The following is a 23,409-nucleotide window of genomic DNA, read 5'->3' on the forward strand; positions in this document are numbered from 1 at the left end:
CACCCATCACCCCTGTGCTTGCCGATCTACATTGGCTCCTGTTTAAGCAACGCCTCGATTTCAAAATTCTCATCCTTGTTTACAAATCCCTCCATGGTTTCGCCCCTCCCTATTTCTGTAATCTCCTTCAGCCCCACAACCCCCTGAGATATCTGCGCCCTTCAAATTCTGTCCTCTTGAGCATTCCTGATTATAACTGCTAAACCATTGGTGGTTGTGCTTTCAGCTGCCTGGGCCCTAAGCTCTGGAGCTCCCTCCCTAAACCTCTCCGCCTCTCTACCTCTCTTTCTTCCTTTACGATGCTCCTTAAAACCTCATCTGCCTTAATTTTTTCTTCGGTGGCTCGGTGTTAATTTGTTTTGTCTTATAACACGCCTGTGAAGCACCTTTACTCCATTAAAGGCGCTATATAAATACAAGTTGTTGTAACTTGCACTGTCGGTCTCAGTCAAGGGAAATGTATAGTTAAAACCAATCTGCTAGAGCACCGCTTTACTATTTACATAAAATTTTTGTGTGCACTATTAAAGTAACACAAAAAATATGTATATGCAACTGCTTTAAGCAATGCATTACAAGAGGAAATTAAACCCTATATTCTTACTGTTATAAATACAGCTTGTCTTGATCTTTATCTGAGTTCTTCTGAACTATCTACTACCTCCTATCCCTTGCCTTTGAGGATAGTTGTATGGATGTGAACCTATCAACTGAAAGCTCCTTAAACACATATATGAACAATGTGTGACTTGTGATGCTGTCTTAAAAACATTCAAATTTCTCTTTTCCTAAGCTCTGAATGCTCACCTTCAGCTCGACAGACTGAAGCAGAAAGGAGGAGTTGAAAGAACACTATTCCTTAATTATCATCAACCACAACACACGTTCCAATTAGTCATTGGAAAGTTGGAGCATTTCATGCACCAGGAATTTGTTGTTTACCTTACAGTAAGTGCATACAAAGGATTTTTTCTGGGTAGGGTGGTTAGATACACAAACTACTCTAAGATTTTTTAATTGTTATTTTTAATTGAAGATGTTGACTACTTGCTGGGGGTGGGGCGGAAGTGGGGTGGTATGATCGCATGACATTGGTTACCCTCTGGTACCTCACCCCAGTGGGCATTATGCATGTGTAAATATTGGCAATGAGTGTCAATAGGTTTTCAAAATTGTGAAAGGCATTACAGGCAAGCCTGATCCTGTCCAATGCTCACACATGTGCACTTCCAGAAATGGTCGCCTGACTGTGGTGAGGTGCGATAACCCTAAGCTCCCCCTTTTTAACACAGTGGTACTGGGATCACTTGTTGTGCCTGTATGACAGAATGGGAATTGAACCTGGTTTGTATGGCTCAGCTGCTCAATGGGGAAACTTTCTGAACCATTGTGGCAGGTTTTGCTAAATTTCTACGGCTGAATGATTTGAAGTGAAATAGAAGAATTTACCCTAAGTCATAGCATCGATTGTGTTATGATTTGTGTTTCAGTAAAGAAATAGATCCGCTGTCCATAGAGGCCTATTACTTTACTATTATATAATTGCCAAAAAAAAATCCTAGGAATTCTGTCCTTGGATGGTTGTTGGAGAGCGGAGACCGGGCAGATCTAAAGAAGCATGAATCTGAAAAATATTTTATGCTTAAAGTTGTCAAAGACATATTTTTCTATTATTTGCGAGTAATCAGGACATGAATAAATGCGATAAGCCTGCAGCTATAATGGGATAGGAACATAGGAACAGGAGTAGGCCATTCAGCCCCTTGAGCTTGCTCCGCCATTCAATGAGATCATGGCTGATCTGCGACCTAACTTCATTTACCTGCCTTTGGCATATACCCCATAATACCTTTAGTTAACAAAAAGCTATCAATTTCCAATTTAAAAATTAACAATTGATCGAGCATCAATTGCCGTTTGCGGAAGAGAGTTCCAAACTTCTGCCACCCTTTATGTGTAGAAGTGTTTGATAATTTCACTTCTGAAAGGTCTGGCTCTAATTTTTAGACTATGCCCCCCTAGTCCTAGAATCCCCAACCAGCAGAAATAGTTTATCTCTATATACTCTGTCTGCTCCCTTTTAATAGCTTGAAAACTTCGATCAGATCACCCCTTAACCTTCTAAATTCTAGGAAATACAACCTTAATTTGTTTAATCTCTCCTCGGAACTTAACCCTTGAAGTCCAGGTAACATTCTGGTAAACCTATACTGCACTTCCTCCAAGGCCAATATATAATTCCTAAGGTGTGGTGTCCAGAACTGCTCACAGTACTCCAGATGCGGTCTCACCAGAGTTTTGTATAGCTGGAGCATAACTTCTACCCCCTTGTATTCTAGTCCTCTAGATATAAAGGCCAGCATTCCATTAGCCTTTTTAATTATTTTCTGTATTTGTTCATGACATTTTAATGACCTATTTACCTGAACCCCCAAATCTCTTTGGACCTCCACATTTTTTCAGCTTTTCATTATTTAGAATGTACCCTGCTCCATCCTTTTTAGGTCCAAAGTGAATGACCTCACATTTGCTTACATTGAAATCCTTTTGCCACAGTCTTGCCCATTCACTTCATCTGTTGATATCCCTTTATAAATTTTATGCTTTCAACAACACTGCCAACAATTCCGCCTATCTTTGTGTCATCGGCAAATTTGGAAATATGGTTTTCTATGCCGTCATCTAAGTCGTTAATAAATACTGTGAATAGTTGAGGCTCCAACACAGATCCCTGCGGGACACCAATAATCACATCCTGCCAATTTGAGTACCTACCCATTACCCCTATTGCCTGTCTCCTACCGCTCAGCCAATTTCCTAACCAGATCAATAACAAGAATAAATAAGGTTGTTAGTGAAGATGCTTTGAGATAACATATCAAATGGCTCAATGACAAATGAGTAACAATGTACAATAATTGTGATATGTAAAACATATTTTACCAGGAAGTCACTTCTCATAGCAGTTATACTGGAAATTAGCATTTGATTGTACCCTGTACAGTAATAGTTGCTAAATTGCAGGCAATGCTAAAAAGGAACAACAAATACGTGTCGATTAATGAAGAAAACAACAGGCAATTTAGGATTTTGCACCAACAATGGTGCATTATAAAAGTGCTTTCATAAGTATGGAAGAGTCATTAATTACTTAGAAGGTAAGCACAAATGAGGAGTAAGTTACCATTGATGTGAGGTGAAAAGGAAGACTGTCCATGAGCAACTGTGGACTTTTATGTCTCTATAGAATCTTGGGTTTTCTGCTGCTAGCTGTCCATTGTAGTACCATTAAGTAGACGTCCAGGAGTGGAAATTGAGTGGGAGAATTGTCCTGCTGGAACTCTACCCATTTTTCTCCATTGCACAGTTTTCAAGGGCAAGGATTAGCGGCTCTGAAAGGTCCCAGCTCAATAAGCAGTTGCTTTTAAATATGTTTTTCGGGGTATCTCCATCGGGCTTGTTATTTCCCATTGTTCGAACACGTAGGCCACCCAGTCTGAAGAATTTGAAATGGGTGTCCAAGCCTGCTAAGGAATCAGCATTAGGTGATGGGTGATTGAAATGCATAGATAAGTAACTTAAATCCTTCATATTTTAGTCACTTTTTGTCTGTTTCCTTTTTTCAGTTGGCACTTAGGCTCTCATATGCCTTTATGCCAATTGTTTAAAAAATACTTTGCCTGCACCAGATAGAGTTTGGCACCAGTGGGTTTTTCAATAGTAATTACCCCATTATTATGTGCTAGAATATCAGGCAGGCCCGACTCCATGAAAGACGCTACATGTTCACCAACAGAACCTGCACTGACATATCTGCAGACAGATGTACCACATTTTGGCAGACAGTTCCTGCACGCAGAGGCTCCTCTTCCATAAGGAAGCTGGAACAGCAGACCTGATGGTACCATTAAGATATCTGAATGCTCGATTAACTGCAATGTTGTATTCTTCCTCAGTAGCAACCCAATCATGGTAGGCCATCCTTTCAGTGCTACTGCATGAAAGAATATGAGAGGGCATTCAATAGTCTGCTAACCATTTCTGCATGGCCTGGCACACTACTGGGCACTGACTGAGGGGAACTATCTTCACAGAGTCCACGTCAGCAGAGAGCCAGATGCAGGGATGCGCCATCTGCTGAAAGCACACCTGCAGCTACTATGCAGCATCTGGCTGGCACATCCAGCTCTGTCCTGAAGCTTGGTTCCATCTCCTTACAGACTCGTTGCAATGCTGGCCTACTGCGATACTGCCGTGGAGTTAGCAATGACCTCATACCTCCACTTCAGTTTCAAAGGGCCCAAATTTGGCCCAGCCGTTTTTTTTGGCACACTCACGTGAGATGCACCAACTTCCAAGGATAAAAACGGCGGCAAAAAGTTGTCCCCGCATTCTGGCCGCTCTGTGGCCTCTCCGATGTCTTGGCGCAGCGTGGCAATTCAATTAGAGGGTGGTGCTATGTTCTCTTTATTCTTACACGGTGCAGCTTGAAATGTGTCTTCAATGCTTGTGTTACATATAGCTGTTTATAAACAAGAACATTGAAGTTGTTCCCCATTTCGGTGAGAATGTATGTTAATTTCAATGTTTTTATTTATCTATTCTAGGATGAAAAGGAGTTTCGAGATAAATTAACACCAATTAGTGTTAGTTTAAATTACAGTCTGGATGAATCACATCCTTTTGAGGACCTTAAACCAATAATCAACTACTACAGTGAAACCTTCCTTCAGAAACAGGTAAGAAAAAAGATTTCTTATTTAGTTAAATATATTATAAGATGCACTATGGGTCATATTTAACTCTGGGTATTGATCACTTTTTGTACGTTATTATCATTATTCTGAGTCTTAAAATAAATTTAAAGATGTTAATGGGGGAAAAGACTACTTGTTTAAAGACTCATTGTAATAAATTGGTGCAGTCTTGAGCAGGAGGGATGGAAATTAAAATGAAATGCGGAACATCTAGGTATAAGTTATTTGAAGGAAGGTTAAGGTTTGGAATTATCAGCACATCTAGTGCATATAGTTCAAAATCACTGACGTAATTGCATGGAATGAGAAGTATGCAGCCACATCCCCCTTATTAACCCGATTCCTGCTGGCAACCCCATTCTTACTATAAAAATGTATATAATTGCATTTAATAGTTGCAATTAGTGACATGGCGACATTGCATCACTAATCATGTACATCTGGAAGAATTATGTTTATTATTTTTCCAGGACAACTATATGCCTTTAGTGATGACATAAAAATGAGTGAATAGCTAAACTTCATTGGTAATAATCCACAATGGTTAACTAAATGCAATCTAGATGACAGGTTAGGCAATGTCGATGCCTATATATACATTGTTTCACTGACAGTGAAACGTGGTTTTCATGCTGTCTGTAGATAATTGCCAAGAGGCAGAGGCCCCTGTAATTCCACTTCCTGGAACTTACGATTTGTGGCTCCACAGAGACTTGTGAATACCACCTATATACTAATTCGTGATGGTTTGTTTCCAAGTGAATCTTAAATGCAGTGTTCTGCTAAAATCCTGCATTCAGGAAATGTTTCCACAAGCTTGCTGCTTGTGAAGTCTGCATTGTAGCAAATCCCCAGGCAGTGTTGGCTATGGAACAATGCTCAGCTCCATTGTGGTTCAATTAACAGAGGGAATCCAAAGTAATAGTTGTGAACACAATTTATACCCAAATTTGTCTTGGTTGGAACATAGTACTGAACTTTCAATATCACTTACAACTTGTATTCAGTCTCAGATTTAAATGCCATGTGGTGTCCGGTACCCTGGGTATATTTGGAAGATGAGCAAAAAAGTAAAGGACAGCTATTGAATTAGACAGCACTCTTATTTTACAATCACAGTTTTCATTGCACACAATATCTTCCCCTTGAGGTGGCCTCTGCATAAATCTATTGCTGCCCTCCACTCGCTGTTGGTAAGCTCTGCATTTACAAGCATAAAATCTCAGTCAAAAGAAATGGGCAACAAGAGAGTTGCAGAAGCTTGTTTTGCACCCTTAACTTTTCCCTACAAAATGAAAGTAGTCTGAAGATAGCTTCATGGAAGCTGCAATATTTTTATCTGCACATGTTTGCATTAAGTGTGGTAAACCTATGCAAAACATATGCAACATTGCGGACACCATATGCCCGCTAATGTACACCTCAGATATCACATTACAAGAAATTGTGTTATTGTGGTGACCTGTGCAGAAAGGTCAGATGGTGACAAACCTTTACGCCCTTAGGAAGCCACCACGCTTATTATGTGATGAAGGACTATCTCCTCAACTCTCTCATCCTACCCAATCCTTATATGCTAGAGTAGTTTGTTTTTGATTTTATTTTCAGCTTGTCTCAGCATATTTTCTGAGTCAGTGGCTATGTCCTCTAGCCTTGGCTAGCCATTTCAAGAGGAATTATAGGTAGTTAGTCACTGGTACTCTCTTGTTCCTTCCTTAATCACCTAATTAACTTTGGCTTCATGCAGGCTAACTTCAAAGGGGCCAGGGAAATCCTCGAGGTGTCTGTATTTTATAGTCTCTTGAACACTCTTGAACAGTCTTAGTTCAACTTAACTCTATTTATTTGGGAGATCTCAGACAGCCATGTGGAGCTTTAAGATGGCGTTCCTTCACAGACCCTCTCTCTCAATACAACTCCCTATACCCCCTAGCTAGAGAGCGCTATATATTATATTGATACCTCCTAGCTAGAGGGCACTATACATTATCTCGTTACACCTTTCCTTTCATAAGAAACAAAAATAAATTAACGTTAACTTCAAACACTTTGACTTGTTCTTCAGTCCATTTCCAGACCGTGTCTTTATGAGTAAGCCGTCACAGAGGCTCACTGAGGTCTGAAAGATCTGGCAAGAATTTTGTGAGGTACTTTGTCATATCGACAAATCGTTGTACACCTGCGACATCCTGTGGTTTCTGCATTTCATTGATTGTGACCACTTTGCTTGGGTCGGCTTTGAGTCCATCACTAGACAATATGTGTCCCATGTATTTCACGTGGGAGCTCTTGTATTCAAACTTTGATGTTTCGCTCTCTGCATCTCTGCATGAATTTGCGTAAGTTTGCGTCATGATCATGATTGGCCTCTAAGTGTCTCACCCCGTCCAATGATCAAGATATCATCTGCAATCTTGTAGACTCCATCTAGACCTTCGAGGTTCTGGTCTAGCTTCTGCTGGAAGATTTCCAGGGCAGGACTGATACTAAATGGCATTCTATTATATCGATATCGTTCCCTTGGAGTCTGGAAGGTCGTGAGGTAGGAGGACTCTGTATCTAGTTCACATGGCAAGAAACCCTCCTTGCAGTCTGCTTTAGTGAAGCCCTTTACATTTGACATCTGTGGCAAGATGTCATCAATCACAGGAAGTGGATAGTGTCCATGTTTCAGGGCATTGTTCAGATGTTGAGGATCGATACATACTCGTATCTTTCCATTTGGTTTTTGTACAGTCACTAGGCTGGATACCCAGTCTGTCGGTTCAACCACTTTCATGATGATTTGTCATTTTTCCAAACGATCGAGTTCCCCTTTTAGCGTTTGTTTGATCGCTTTTGCACCGGTCTGGGTGGCATTACAGCTGATGTCGCTGATTCATTAAGTTCAAGGTGAACTGTCCCTGGCATGTGTCCAAGTCCCTTAAACACATCCGAATACGCACTGTTGACATCAGTTTTTGATTCGTAGTTTGTGATTCGCGTGGTTCATTTACCACCGTGATATTCTGATGCTGCACTTTTATCAGTTGTAGCAGTTGAGCAGTGCGTGAGCCAATCAGTGGTGCACTTTGGCCCTCAATGATCACAAAGAGCACAATGTAATTTTGCTTGTTCTTTGTATTTTCCAGTGGCACATATACAAGTCCCTATCCCTGGAATTTAAGAGAGTAGACTTGAAAGCAATATATGGCACATTTGCATTGAGTGGGTGTTATTGAGGACATGATTTTAGTACTCGTGCACTACTATATAAAGCAGGTGAACTGGGCTTCAACACGAGGTGTAGAATATAATAGCAAGGAAATAATGCTGCAATGGTCAGACTTCATTTAGGATATTGTGTTTGGTTTGGGGCATTTGACTTGGAGGAAGTTCAGAGCTGGTTAACCAGAATATTCAAAATGAAGGGATATAGCTATAAAGAGATACAGGGTAAACCTGAGTTATATTCCCTGGAGATGAGAAGGTTAAGGAATAAGGTGATTGAGATGTTTAAAACAATAAGGGGAGCTGACAAGATAGATAGAGAATGATGCCATGGTTTCTGTAGAATGTACTATTTCAAAATGTTATTTAGAATCAATTGAGGTGCTTAAATGAGAGCTATAAAGATATTAAGGGATATGGAGAAAAATGGGGAATTGGGGTGTGGTAAAGTATGGGATTTAACAGTGCAAGAATCCCTTGGAATAACTATGAGCATATACACCATCACTGAGATTTGTCACTTATGTAGACCCCACGTCACTGAATCCCACCACAAAGCCTTAAAAAATATTAATGCTTTGAATATTTTTTCTTCCAAGCACCTGAGAGAGAATTATACTGACATTGTTCAGAGCACAATAACTGATGGTATTCAAGAGGTGATTGAAGCTTTTGTGGTGTGTTCGTCACACATCATTTGTTTTTTCAAATCTGTTTGTCAAGGCAGCAGAAGTTCTGTGTTTATGCAGGATTTTCAAAAGTGTAAGGAATGTTCAACTGCACACACACAAGGATACAGACGTCCCGAGTCAAAACCTAACATCACGTGCAATGCTGCAACAAGGATAGGTTGTTGAACTTCCACTTCTGCCATTGTTGGTACTTTTGATTCTCTGCCATTTCCACTTCAGAGTTGTTTGTTGAATGCCACTTTTTGGTTGAATACCTACTGTTGGATTTTTGGAATCCCTTTAGGGATCTATTTGAGACTGATGTAACACGTAAGTACCATGTGAGTGGCAACTTCTGGACATGGTATTCTGAGTCTTTACTGGTGCTGCTCATCTGGCACATCTTCATCAGCACATCTGCTTCTGTTTCTGAAAACTGATTTCTGTGTTGTTTGTGACAATTTCAGCATAATTTCTGACAGATTTCTGGCAAAGACTATTTGCTCATGTCTTCATAATAGTTGCGAGGTCTAATTTTCTGCCGACAGAAATATTTAGTGATTCAGACTGTGACAGATTCAGACTGAGATAATCATACACTCCATGAAACATGATGGTTCCTGTCTTGTTGGGACTGAGCGGGGGGATGGAGCATGGGGCCAGGGCGGTGGTGGCAGGGGTTGTTACAGGTGAGGACTGTAGAAGGGTGGTAGGCCAGGAAGAAGGGTGAATATACAATTTTATTTGATTACCTTCCTTTTGCAAGTTTCTACATGCACACACTGCAGTTTTGTTTCCATTAATATGTGACATTGCAAAATGAAATAGAGAAGACTTTTTCCTCAATGTAGTCCTTTCCTTGACACGTTTGGCCTCCTTAGCGCCTCATGTTATCGCTTGTGGGGGGGTCGATAATGGGATGCTAATGACTTACCGACCGGGCGCGGTGAGATGAATGACTCCCGCTAACTTGGCTTAGAGGTTTCTGGCGGCGATAGCACATTGCACCACGATCACCTGCGATCTTCTGGAGATCGTGACGTCATTGTCCTGCGCATCGCCCTGGTAGCGCCCCGGACCCAAACTTCGGTTCCACCCCCTGCAGCATCGCCAGATGCCAACACTGACAGCTGCAGGAGGCGTTCTTTGAGAAGCCGGGTGCTTTGGGGGCGCAAGTTAAAAGCGATGTTGGCACGATAAGTAGGAAAATTGTTGTAAATCATCATTTCAATTTTTTCCATTTCTCTTTGGCCGCGATTGATCAGCCCAGCACTCTGCTGATTGGGCGGGATCGGGGCTGCTGATCGGGCGAGATCGAGGCTGCTGATCGGACGAGATCGGGGCTGCTGATCGGGCGAGATCGGGGCTGCTGATTGGGCGGGATCGGGGCTGCTGATTGGGCGGGATCGGGGCTGCTGATTGGGCTGGATCGGGGCTACTGATCGGGCGGGACCGGGGCTGCTGATCGGGCGGGACCGGGGCTACTGATCGGGCGGGACCGGGGCTGCTGATCGGGCGGGACCGGGGCTGCTGATCGGGCGGGACCGGGGCTGCTGTCTGGTCCCAAAGCAGAGCCTGTAGCGAGGGAAGGAGCCTTGGATCTCGGCAGTACTGCACAGGACATTGTGCAGCCCTGCACCACTACCTCCATGCCCCCTCCCTCTGCCTGCATCCATTAGCGCTCCAGGAAGGAAGTCGAGTGCTTGATTTAGTGCTCCATTTCCTTCTGGAGTGCTAACACCGAATTTACAGAAAGCTGAGAATCATTAGTGCCTGGCACTAACAAACGGGGCGATACTGAATTTCTCTCCCTTGATCTTATCCCTTACCTTTATTCTTTACAGTAATCTTGTTTATGTTGCAGAATTGCACTGGAAACTAGTTGTGACTATTCAAATGCATTAGTTCCTGTTAGTTAAACCGTGGTGTTGAGAAGTTTAATCAATGGGGGGACTAACATATGGTAACAGTGGTGAAGAGACATGAATGCTGTTAGCCTTCCATGCCCTCCCTCTTCCACCTTTGTTACAATTAAATGGTTGGAATGGAACTTATCAAGAATTTGGTTCATAGAATCATAGAATGGTTACAGCACGGAAGAAGGTAATTCGGCCCGTTGAGCTGCAAGAGCACTTCAGCTAATCCCATTCCCCACCCTTTCCCCATAGACTTCCAACTTTTTTTTCTTTAGATACTTAGCCAATTCCCTTTTGAAAGCCAGGATTGAATCTGCCTCCACCACCCTTTCAGGCAGTGCATTCCAGATCCTAACTACTCGCTGTGTAAAAAAAATATTTTTCTTATGTCGCCTTTGGTTCTTTTGCCAATCACCTTAAATCTGTGTCCTCTGGTTCTCGACCCTTCCGCCAATGGGAACAGTTTCTCTCTATCTACTCTGTCCTGACTCCTCATGATTTTGAACACCTCTGTCAAATCTCCTCAACCTTCTCTGCTCTAAGGAGAACACTCTATTTACGTAACTGAAGTCCCTCATCCTTGGAATCATTCTCATAAATCTTTTCTGCACCCTCTCTAAGGCCTTCACATCCTTCCTCAAGTGTGGTGCCCAGAATTGGACACGATACTCCAATTGAGGCCAAACCAATGTTTTATACAGGTTCATCATAATATCCACACTTTCATAATCAATAACTCTATTCATGAAGCCCAGGATCCTGAAAGCATTTTTAACCGCTTTCTCAACCTGCCCTGCCAACTTCAATGATTTGTGCACAAATACCCCTTGGTCTCTCTGTTCGTGCACCCCCTTTAGGATTGTACTCTTTAGTTTATATTTCTTTTCCTCATTCTTTCTACCAAAATGTATCACTTCGCACTTTTCTGCATTAAATTTCATCTGCCATGTGTCTGCCCATTCCACCAGCCTGTCTATGTCCTCTTGAAGTCTATCACTATCTCCCTCACTGTTCACTGTACGTCCAAGTTTTGTGTCATCTGCAAATTTTAAAATTGTGCCCTGTACACCCAGATCCAAGTCATTAATATGCATCAATAAAAGCAGTGGTCCTAGAGCTGTCCCAGGGGAACACCACTGTATACCTTCCTCCAGTCCAAAAAACAACCGTTCACCACTACTCTGTTTCCTGTCACTTAGCCAATTTCGTATCCATGCTGCCACTGTCTCTTTTATTCCATGGGCTTCAACTTTGCTGGCAAGCCTATTGTCAAACGCCTTTTTAAAGTCCATGTACACCAGATCGGTTTGCCCTCATCAGCCCTCTCTGTTATTTCATTAAAAAACTTGATCAAGTTGGTTAAACACGATTTGCCTTTAATAAATCCATGCTGGCTTTCCTTAATTAATCCACGCTTGTCTAAGTGACTGTTAATTTTGTCCCTGATCATTGTTTCTAAAAGCTTTCCCACTACCGAGGTTAAACTGACCGGCCTATAGTTGCTGGGTTTATCTTTACACCCATTTATTTGAACATGGATGTAGTATTTTCAATTTTCTAGTCCTTTGGCAGCATCCCTGTTCAAGGAGGATTGGAAGATTATGGCCAATACCTCTACAATCTCTTCCTTCACCTCCCTCAATGTCCTAGGATGCATCCCATCTGGTCCTGATGACTTATCTACTTTAATTACAGCCAGCCTTTCTAGTAGCTCCGCTTTATCAATTTTTATCCCATCCAGTATCTCCTCTACCTCTTCCTTCACTATGTCTATGGCAGCATCTTCTTCCTTGGTGATGACAGATGCAAAGTACACATTTAGTACCCCGCCATACCCTCTGCCTCTATGTGTAGGTCTCCTTTTTGGTCCCTAATCGCCCCCGCCCCTTCTCTTACTACCCGTTTACTATTTATATGCCTAAAAGAAGACTTTTGTATTACCTTTTATGTTAGCTGCCATTCTATTCTCATACCCTCTCTTTGTCCCTCTTATTTTCTTCTTCACTTCTCCTCTGACCTTTCGATATTTAGCCTGATTCTCAGATGAATTCTCGACCTGCATCTGTCATACGCGCTCTTTTTCTGCTTCATCTTATTCTCTATTTCTTTCGTCATCCAGGGAGCTCTGACTTTAGTTGCCCCACCTTTTCCCCTAGTGGGAATGTACCTCAACTGTACCTGAACTATTTCTTCTTTAAAGGCAGTCCATTGTTCCATTATAGTTTTGCCTCCCAATCTTTGATCCAAATTTACCCGGGCCAGATCCGTTCTCCTCCGACTGAAATTGGCCTTCTCCAATTAAGTATTTTTACTCTAGATTGCTCCCTGTCCTTTTCCATAGCTAATTTAAACCTTATGATGCTATGATCACTGTTTCCTAAATGTTCACCAACTGACACTTGCTCCACTTGACCTATCTCATTCCCCAGAACCAGATCCAGCAATGCCTCCTTCCTCATTGGGCTGGAAAAATAATATAAGAACATAAAAACATAAGAATTAGGAGCAGGAGTAGGCCATCGGCCCCTCGAGCCTGCTCTGCCATTCAATGAGATCGTGGCTGACCTTCCACCTCTTCCTTTGATCTAATACATTATGTAACGTCTCTTGTTAGCCAGGGTTGGACCAGTTTTCCTGTGGGTTTTTTGTGCCTTAAAGGAATGTATGTTTGTTGCAAATTATGTATTAATTCTTTAAATGCTAGTCATTGCTTGTCTACCATCATACCTTTTAATGTAGTTTCCCAATCTACCTTCGCCAACGCTCCCCTCGTACCAACGTAGGGCTGGATTTTCGGCTTTTATGTTTTGGGGCGATAATGGCGGCGGGGCGGGAAAGTTAGTGACCGGGAATAGTTTGCGTGTCAGTAGATAAGTTTGGGCAGCTGGGCTCTGCATCAGGGAGCAGAGCGCTAAGGGAGGAGTCCTATACCTCTCTTGGCGCTAGGACGGGAAACTCCCAACTAAAGAGCCGGCCTGGGAGCGCTCCGAGGGACACCTGGGGGGGGGAAACCTAAAAAAAACAACACAAAATCCTTCCCAAAACATTGCCCATGCCGCCACAACACAATCGCACAGAAAATTAAAAGAAAAACAATCAACAATCACACTTACCTTGGGAGTCCATTACTCACCTCTTCGCCGATGGGATGGTTGGACCGCCCTGATTTCCCAGGCAGTCAGTGCGAGGCGCGCTTCGTGGCAGACGGGCCAGGCAGGAGTTCAAACTTGGGCCGGTATCACAACCAGGGGCGTCACACACCGGCGCAGCTCTTCCAGGCAGTGCTGCTCCCTGCCGCCGCAAAACCAGACCTGAGGATCGCTGCGGGGCGCTGGAGGCTGACCGCCCAGCCAAAACACCTCACTGCCGCCATTGACGCCACTCCGGAGTGTAGAAGACCCGAAAATCCAGCCCATAGTTTCCTTTGTTTAGATTTAAGACCCTAGTTTCGGGGGAGCCAATTTAAAACCGAGTTGAGAAGGAATTTCTTCTCCCAGAGGGTTGTGAATCTGTGGAATTCTCTGCCCAAGGAAGCAGTTGAGGCTAGCTCATTGAATGTATTCAAGTCACAGATAAATAGATTTTTAACCAATAAGGGAATTAAGGGTTATGGGGAGTGGGCGGGTAAGTGGAGCTGAGTCCACGGCCAGATCAGCCATGATCTTGTTGAATGGCGGAGCAGGCTCGAGGGGCTAGATGGCTTACTCCTGTTCCTAATTCTTATATTCTTATGTTCTTATGTAGTTTCAGATTTAACTAAATCACTTGCAAACTTAAAATAAAATTCTATCATAGTATGGTCACTTTTCCCAAAGGGACCCTTCACTACAAGGTTATTAATTAATCCTTTCTCATTGCACAATACTAGATCTAAAATAGCCTGTTCTCAAGTTGGTTCCTCAACATACTGATCTAGAAAAGCATCTTGTTTACATTCCATGAATTTGTCTTTTACCTATTACTGTAAATTTGGTTTGCCCAGTCAATATGTAGTTTAAAGCCTCCCATGATGATTGTATTACCTTTGTTACATGCACTTCTAATTTCCTGATTTATACTGCCCTACATTACCACTACTGTTTGGGGGCCTGTAAACAACTCCCACCAATGTTTTCTGTCTCTTACTGTTTCTTAGCTCCACCCAAACTGATTCTACTTCTTGATTTTCCAAGCTAAGATCCTTTCTCTGTACAGTCTTTACCCCTTCATTATTATCAAGACTACCCCTCCTCCTGTTACATTTTGCCTATCTCTTTTAAAAGTAAAGTATCCTGGAATATTTAGTTCTCAACCGTGGTCACTTTGATACCATGTCCCCAACATCGAAGCACTGACCACACTCGACCAGCTCCGTTGGGCAGGCCACATCATCCGCATGCCTGACACAAGACTCCCAAAGCAAGTGCTTTACTCTGAACTCCCACACGGCAAGCGAGCCCCAGAGGAAACGTTTCAAGGACACCCTCAAAGCCACCTTGATAAAGTGCAACTTCCCCACTGACACCTGGGAATCCCTGGCCAAAGACCGCCCTGAGTGGAAGGAGAGCATCCAGGAGAACATAACATAAGAACATAAGAATTAGGAACAGGAGTAGGCCATCTAGCCCCTCGAGCCTGCTCCGCCATTCAATAAGATCATGGCTGATCTGGCCATGGACTCAGCTCCACTTACCCGCCCGCTCCCCGTAACCCTTAATTCCCTTATTGGTTAAAAATCTATCTATCTGTGATTTGAATACATTCAATAGCTAGCCTCAACTGCTTCCTTGGGCAGAGAATTTCACAGATTCACAACCCTCTGGGAGAAGAAATTCCTTCTCAACTCGGTTTTAAATTGGCTCCCCTGTATTTTGAGGCTGTGCCCCCTAGTTCTAGTCTCCCCGACCAGTGGAAACAACCTCTCCGCCTCTATCTTGTCTATCCCTTTCATTATTTTAAATGTTTCTATAAGATCACCCCTCATCCTTCTGAACTCCAACGAGTAAAGACCCAGTCTACTCAATCTATCATCATAAGATAACCCCCTCATCTCCGGAATCAGCCTAGTGAATCGTCTCTGTACCCCCTCCAAAGCCAGTATATCCTTCCTTAAGTAAGGTGACCAAAACTGCACGCAGTACTCTAGGTGCGGCCTTACCAATACCCTATACAGTTGCAGCAGGACCTCCCTGCTTTTGTACTCCATCCCTCTCACAATGAAGGCCAACATTTCATTCGCCTTCCTGATTACCTGCTGCACCTGCAAACTAACTTTTTGGGATTCATGCACAAGGACCCCCAGGTTCCTCTGCACCTCAGCATGTTGTAATTTCTCCCCATTCAAATAATATTTCCTTTTACTGTTTTTTTTCCCAAGGTGGATGACCTCACACTTTCCGACATTGTATTCTATCTGCCAAACCTTAGCCCATTCACTTAACCTATCTAAATCTCTTTACAGCCTCTCTGTGTCCTCTACACAACACGCTTTCCCACTAATCTTTGTGTCATCTGCAAATTTTGTTACACTACACTCTGTCCCCTCTTCCAGGTCATCTATGTATATTGTAAACAGTTGTGGTCCCAGCACCGATCCCTGTGGCACACCACTAACCACCGATTTCCAACCCGAAAAGGACCCATTTATCCCAACTCTCTGCTTTCTGTTAGTTGGCCAATTCTCTATCCATGCTAATACATTTCCACTGACTCAGCGTACCTCTATCTTCTGCAGTAACCTTTTGTGTGGCACCTTATCGAATGCCTTTTGGAAATCTAAATACACCACATCCATTGGTACACCTCTATCCACCATGCTCGTTATATCCTCAAAGAATTCCAGTAAATTAGTTAAACATGATTTCCCCTTCACGAATCCATGTTGCGTCTGCTTGATTGCACTATTCCTATCTAGATGTTCCACTATTTCTTTCTTAATGATAGTTTCAAGCATTTTCCCCACTACAGATGTTAAACTGACTGGCCTATAGTTACCTGCCTTTTGTCTGCCCTTTTGTCTGCGCTGAGCACCTCGAGTCTCGTCGCCGAGAGCATGCAGAAAACAAGCGCAGGCAGCGGAAGGAGTGTGCTGCAAACCAGTCCCACCTACCCTTTCCTTCAACGACTGTCTGTCCCACCTGTGACAGAGACTGTAATTCCTGTATTGGACTGTTCAGTTACCTGAGAACTCACTTTGAGTGGAAGCAAGCCTTCCTCGATTTCGAGGGACTGCCTATGATGATGATGATGTCTCCGTAATGGCTATTAGATCAAACCTATTCATTTCTATATGCGTTATTACTTCATCTATTTTGTTGCGAATGCTTCGTGCATCCAGAACCTTTAGCTCTGACCTTTTTCTATTTTTCCCTATTACCTTTGTTACTCTCTGTCCCTTCCTGATCCACTCTGCTTATTTTTATCCAAAACTTTGCTCTGCTCAAGACCCTTGACATTTCTCTTGCTGCTTTTAAATTTACTCTTTCCGGAATCCTCCCATCCTCCTTCATTATTTTAAAGCCCTGTCTACTGCCCTAGTATTCGATTCGCCTGGACACTGGTTCCAGCCCGGTTCAAGTGGAGCCCGTCCCAATGAAACAGCTCCCTCTTTCCCCAGTACTGTGCCAGTGCCCCCTGAAGTAAAACCACTGCTTCCAACAATATAAGGATCCAGAAAGTTCTCCTGAACGCACTTCAGAAATTTTTCCCTATCTCTGCCCCTTACACTGTCCCAGTCTATGGGCCCAAATTTGGCCCTCCAGTTAAAATGACGCACTTACCTGAGGTGCGCCGACTTTCTGCTCCCAAAACGGCGCCAATAATGTAGCTCCGTATTCTCCCCACTCTGTGGACCGTCCTAGGCCTTGGCGTGGCGTGGCAAGCACAGTGTGGGGCGGAGCTTGGGCCGTGCTGCTGAAACAGCTGGCAGGGGCCGGGGCTACGCCCCAGCGTCTGTAGCTGTGCCGGCAGCGTTGCGCATGTGCATTGGATCATTTGCCCATGCACAGTAGCTCCTCCCGTGATTGTGATGATGTGTGCCTGCAGCGTGGGACCCAACGCATCCTGCCCCTATCCCGAGCTGAGTGGCCTGCCGCTCAGGCCGGCCACAGCCTTCCCGCGCTGAGGGCTACAAGAAACGGGTTGGTGCTGGGAGACTTCTGATCGGGGGGGGGAGGGGGGTGAGGAGTTTTGATTGGTGGGGGGGTGGGGGGGTGAAGGAGGAGAGTTTTGATCCGGGGGGGGAGGAGAGAGGAGAGTTTTGATGGGGGGGTGGTGGGGGGAGGAGAGAGGAGAGTTTTGATGAGGGGGGGGGGAAGAGAGGAGAGTTTTGATGGGTGAGGAAGGTGTGATAACTATGTAGCCAGTAATTTTAAAGAGCTTACTTGAGACTTTTCGTAACCCTGTTGATGAAAATACTTTCCTACGAGCAGGAGGTACTTCTACTTTTTATTTGGATATTTTGAAAAAATTCTGTAAATATGTTTTGTCTCTACTTCTTTTATTTTTGTCGTTTAAGCTTCTATGAATGCTTCTGTTGTATAGTAAATTAACTTTGCGAAGTTTGTCAAATAAAGTCCTGTATAGCTGTTTGATCCTATTCACATTCTTCAGTTAAGTCGTTAAATACCTACCTGCGCTGATTTCTTAACTCTCCGCACGGGTTTTCTATGCGGCCACAAGTGGCCACATACGCTGGCCTAAGTTAGTTTGGAGCAACTATTAGCTGTCCAAACTGGCTTAAATGGCCAAAACAGGTGTAGGTGGCTGGTAACAGCCCCTTTTGAAAAAAAAACTAAACTAAAAAAAATCCTAACTAACTCATTTACACGGGCGCAAATTAAATGTGCAGAATGGGAATTTTTAAGATACTCCAGAAAAATCAAGTTGCTCCAAAAAAAACAGAGCAACTCCTGGGCAAATTTGGGCCCTATATTAGGATAGTTGAAGTCCCCCATTATCACTACTCTATAGTTCTTGCATCTCTGTAATTTCTCTGCAAATTTGCTCCTCCATATTTTTTCCACTACTTGATGGTCTCTAGAATACCCTTAGTAGTGCAGTGACATCTTTATTGCTTCTTAACTCTAACCAAATAGATTCTGTCCTTGACTAATTCAGGACATCCTCCCCAGCACTGTAATATTCTCCCCTCCCTATCTCTGTAATTTCCTTCAGCCTCACAACCCCCCGAGATGTCTGCGCTCCTCAAATTCTGCCCTCTTGATCATCCCTGATTTATAACTGCTCAACATCTGGTGGCCGTGCCTTCAGCTGCCTAGACTCTGGAACTCCCTCCCTAAATCTCTCCGCCTCTCTATCTCTTTCCTCCTTTTAAGACGCTCCTTAAAACCTTTCTCTTTGACCAAACTTTTGGTCACCTGCCGTAATTTCTTCTTATGTGGCTCAGTATCAAATTTATTTGTTTTGTCTTATAACATTCCTGTGAAGCGCCTTGGGACATTTTACTACATTAGAGGTGCCATATAAAAACAAGTTGTTGTTGTTATTGCTATCCGTCTCTCCCAATCCTTTGTGCCCTTTATTTCTCCTTTCTAATGCTATATCCTGGTGCCCATTCCCCTGCCAACTTAATTTAAACTCTCCCCAACAGCAAAAGCATACCTCCCCATGAGGATATTTAAAAAAGGGAAATTTAAAAAAATTGTACAAGTGCCAGCACACATTTTTCTCTTTATCGCAAGGAATTCCCGTGAATTGTGGGAGGGGAGGAGACAGATGGCTGGCAACAGGTGTGTTGGTTAGCTACATTGAATTCAGATGTGGACCTACTAATGTTTATACTGGTGGAAACTCTGACTTCACGGAATTTAGAAAATGGTTTTCATTTATTTAGAATGGTCGATATTTACTCGATTCAACATGGTAAACGGGAGGGAATTCACTCATGTCTTTTGATTCAGATCCCATTTGTTACATGATATAAATTATCCCTTGGAAACTTAATGGGGGGCATGGGATGTGAATTTTTAACTTCATTGCCTGGTCAGTAACCAATGTTACCTTTAATTTTTGGGAGGATGTGCAGCCCCTTTCAGGGGCAGTATGGCTGTTTCAAAATACCGCGCATGCATGGTTTTTCCTCTTTGACAGTCTCTGAGCCAGCTGCGCGGGAGCTCCGGACGCTGCATGGCCACGCAGCTTTAAAGTTACATTGGCGGTAATCGGATGTAATAGATTGTGCACCCTTGTAGAACCTGCCCAATTTTTGCTCCATTGATTTAAATGAATTAAAATCAGCGATTCTGCAATGGGCAGACGATCTGTTCGCCATTTTTACTGCCCAGGCAACAAAGTTGAAAATGACTCCCAATAGTTCTCTAAAATAGGATATTAAATGGACCCCAATAAAGTCTCTTCTCCTGATGGTATGTCTTCCATTGTCCACAAGATGCGTGCCTCTATACTTAAACCTTTTGTCTCTTAAGCCTCTCTTTCTCCAAGCCTAGCTTTCCTTCTCCTTGGAAATGTTCTCATGTTTACCCTGACTCTAAGAAACGTGGGGCTAGAAATTGGCCTTGTTTGTGCCCCACGTTAGCATCTCCGGGGGTGGGGGAGGGGTGTTTGCACCCGGGCGAGAGTACCGGCGCCTGCTGCATTTCCCTAGAGGTTTGTGGTAGCAACCTCTAGCGTCACAATCTCCTGCGCCCGGAGATCGTGATGTCCTCGTGCTACGCATCACCCCGGTAGCGCCCTAGACCCGAACTTCGGTTCCGTCTCCTGCAGCATCGTTGGGCGACAACACCGACAGCTGCAGGAGGCGTTTTTAGGGAGGCCGGACGCATGGGATGTGCTATTTAAAGGGGATGATGGTTGCGTCATTGAAGAAAGTTTCCTAATTGATTACTTTAATTTTTCATAATTTTCTTCGGCTACGATAAAGCCTACCTGCACTTTGCTAGAGTGCTTGGGGCTGGTCATCGCAGATCGCGGCTGTGTTGGTGAAGAGGGACCTTGTTTCAATGCAGAGCCTGCAGCAATGGTCCTTCCCTTTAAGGGAGGGAAGGAGCCTCCGTTACCGGCAGTGCTGCTCTCGATATTGGGCAGCGCTGCACCACTACCTCCCCTATTGCTGGCTTTATTGCTCCAAAGGAAGTGGTAGCACTTGATTTAGTGCTCCACTTCCTTCCTGGAGCGCTAAACCGGAAGTTCGCATCAGAGTCCCTCGCACAGTACCCGGTGATACTTTTGAGCTACCGCAAAATTTATCGCCCCAAATGGGGCGCTAAGCAATTTCTCAACCATGATCCTTCTAACTTTTGTTCTGTTGTCTTTGGATCAGTATTGTCTAAAGTATGTAAGCTGCTGTTAACTCACAATTATTAGTCATACTTTGGCTTAATCTGAATCTGCCAATATACTTTTTCGAACGATCTTGCTACTACTAGTGATCTAGTTGTCTGGATTTCTACTTTTGAACACCTTGATGTACAATTGCCTTGTACATCAGCTAGTTTCCTCTCAAATCACTCAATCTGTGTTGTACATCATAGCTCATCATCTCATCTTTATTCCATGAACTTTGGAGTTCCCTAGTGCTCTGCCCTCTTTCACACTCTCTTCATTCTTCCCATCAATGATCTTCTCCACTCATCATTCAACTCTAATAATTTTAATGCTGATGTCTCCATTCCACATTTGTCAATGTCTTTCAGATCGCACTCACTCAATGCTCACAATCTCCAGTCCCTTTGCAATGCAGTGAGTGATGCACTGCATTTTAATCTCCTCTGTGTCTTTCAACGGAGAAATTAAAATCTTGTTTCTTTCAATTCTTCAAGAACATGAGCCAGGAATTTCTTTGGGCTGCTCCAATGTCGTAACTTTTCTAGAAGTGCGCCGGTAACCCAATTTACGTGCTTGAACAGGATTTCTGAGGCACTTCTGGCAATATCACAGCGATGGAGCAGGAGCAGCTCTGAGAAGATTCTCGGCCATGGTTCTTTATGTCTCTCACAAGTCTAACCAATGGTTACCACTTATCTTCCTCACTCTTAGTCCTTCTTCACCTTTTGACACTATTGGTTTCAGCATTTCCTCTCACCTCAAATTAAACTTCCACATAATTAAAGCTGCCTCCAAGTAGCACAAGCCACAATTTTAACCAGTAGCAAGTTGGAGGCTGGGGGGGATGTCGGGTCCATGTCTGAAGCTCTCTAGTAAAGGCATTGGAGGGCACTGCCACTTTCCAAAGAGACAGTGACATTTGCGCCCACTCCTTACAGCCCACTAAAGTTGGGTCCAAGCTCAAAGATCGGTGTCATCACAGACCTAATACTCCCAATGAGATGTTGGAAGTGATTGTTCAAAGCATTTTTTGAAGTATTCGTAGCTACCACTCCACAAGCTACAAAGCCCTTACAAGCTCTTCCTAGCATTTTGAAGCAGCAACAATTTTACAGGCTGTCACAGTCTGCAGGATCTTTTGCAGATCGTTAGAAACTTCCTGCAGATGCAGATAATGGACTCCTTACACTTATTCATCATCTCAAATATACGTTGGGGAAATTGTTTCCACATGAGATTGATACTCCCCAATCATAGCCTCTTTTGACACTGGACCCCTGAGATCTGGATTCCTAAGTCTCCTCAGCTGAGGACATTGTATGCAAAGAGAAATGGACCTACCACCTGACTCAGGGGACCAGTCTGGCCACCCAGAGCTAAGCCCAGAGAAACATTGCTGCAACCACAGTGACATTTTATATGGGACGGTAAATCATTCCCCACCAATTATTGGGGCATTACTGCTATGTTTCCACTGGGCGGGAGCCTTGAAATTTCAATCCAATTGTACACAGGTCTGATATTGCAGTAAAATAGATAATGCTCAATTATATAAATGTAACATGTATATAAAGTGGCTTCAGTGTACGTCATGATATTATGACACCATGCCGCATACTGGATTCTGAGCTGTTGCATTGACTACAAGTGCTACATTAGAACCATCACAATCTTACTCCACCACGTTCAACTACATTGGGTGGGACTTGGTGGAGACGGAACAGTGAAACAGATCAAGATTTGATTGGTCGATACAACAATGGGAACAGCACCACCTCCAGGTTCCCTTCCAAGTTACACACCAATCTGACCTGGAAATATATCGCCGTTCCTTCATTGTCGCTGGGTCAAAATCCTGGAACTCCCTCCCTAACAATACTGTGGGAGTACCTTCACCACACGACTGCAGCAGTTCAAGAAGATGGCTCACCATCACCATCTCTATGGCAATTAGGAATAGGCAATAAATGCTGGCCTTGCCAGCGACGCCCACGTGAATGAATTAAAAACAAATTGTGCTGCATTTATATTGTAATGGCATAAATGTGGTACACAAAAGCACATAACGAGAGCTGCAGGACAAACAAGTTAGTTTCTGGTGCCCTTCAATAGACACACGTTATTTCCCTGGCCATGTTACAGTCTATCAGTCCATTAATCTTTGCCAAAGTTCTTCTTACAGTCCACAAATTAGTTTAAAATAGTAGAATTCACTTCTGATTTATTACCATCGCAAGTATATACGATCAACACCGAACATGAGCTTGGTCCCTCAACCTATGTAAAGGAAAGTGAATAAATATTCTTAAATTGTGCCCTAATGGAATCCTATTAAAACCATATCCCAAAGGACCAGCTAGAATATTTAAAGGACTCCACTTGCATGCCTCCTTGATTTATAACCTCTCATATGGCACATCATTGTTTGTGGTTCCTTTCCTAATAGAGAGCCCATCTACACACCCAATTTATAAAGCATCCTTCACCCTACGCTTTTTACGTGGTTTCCAAACACTATACAGTCCTACACTTCCTGTTAGTATCGGCACATCAATCACGTACTTTTAATTG

At 43.4% G+C, this 23,409-nt stretch overlaps 1 protein-coding gene across 1 annotated transcript in view; it reads left to right on the forward strand.

Annotated features, from left to right (window-relative positions):
• itga8 (integrin, alpha 8) overlaps window positions 1-23,409 on the forward strand; it is a 352,157-nt gene that overhangs the window by 180,461 nt on the left and 148,287 nt on the right. Inside the window, exons 17-18 of the mRNA XM_070881330.1 lie at window positions 794-948; window positions 4,608-4,739. Coding sequence (XP_070737431.1) covers window positions 794-948; window positions 4,608-4,739 — 287 coding nt within the window. The remainder of the gene's footprint in view (window positions 1-793; window positions 949-4,607; window positions 4,740-23,409) is intronic.

This window comes from Pristiophorus japonicus, chromosome 5, assembly GCF_044704955.1.
Source record: "Pristiophorus japonicus isolate sPriJap1 chromosome 5, sPriJap1.hap1, whole genome shotgun sequence".
NCBI classification, from domain to species: domain Eukaryota; kingdom Metazoa; phylum Chordata; class Chondrichthyes; family Pristiophoridae; genus Pristiophorus; species Pristiophorus japonicus.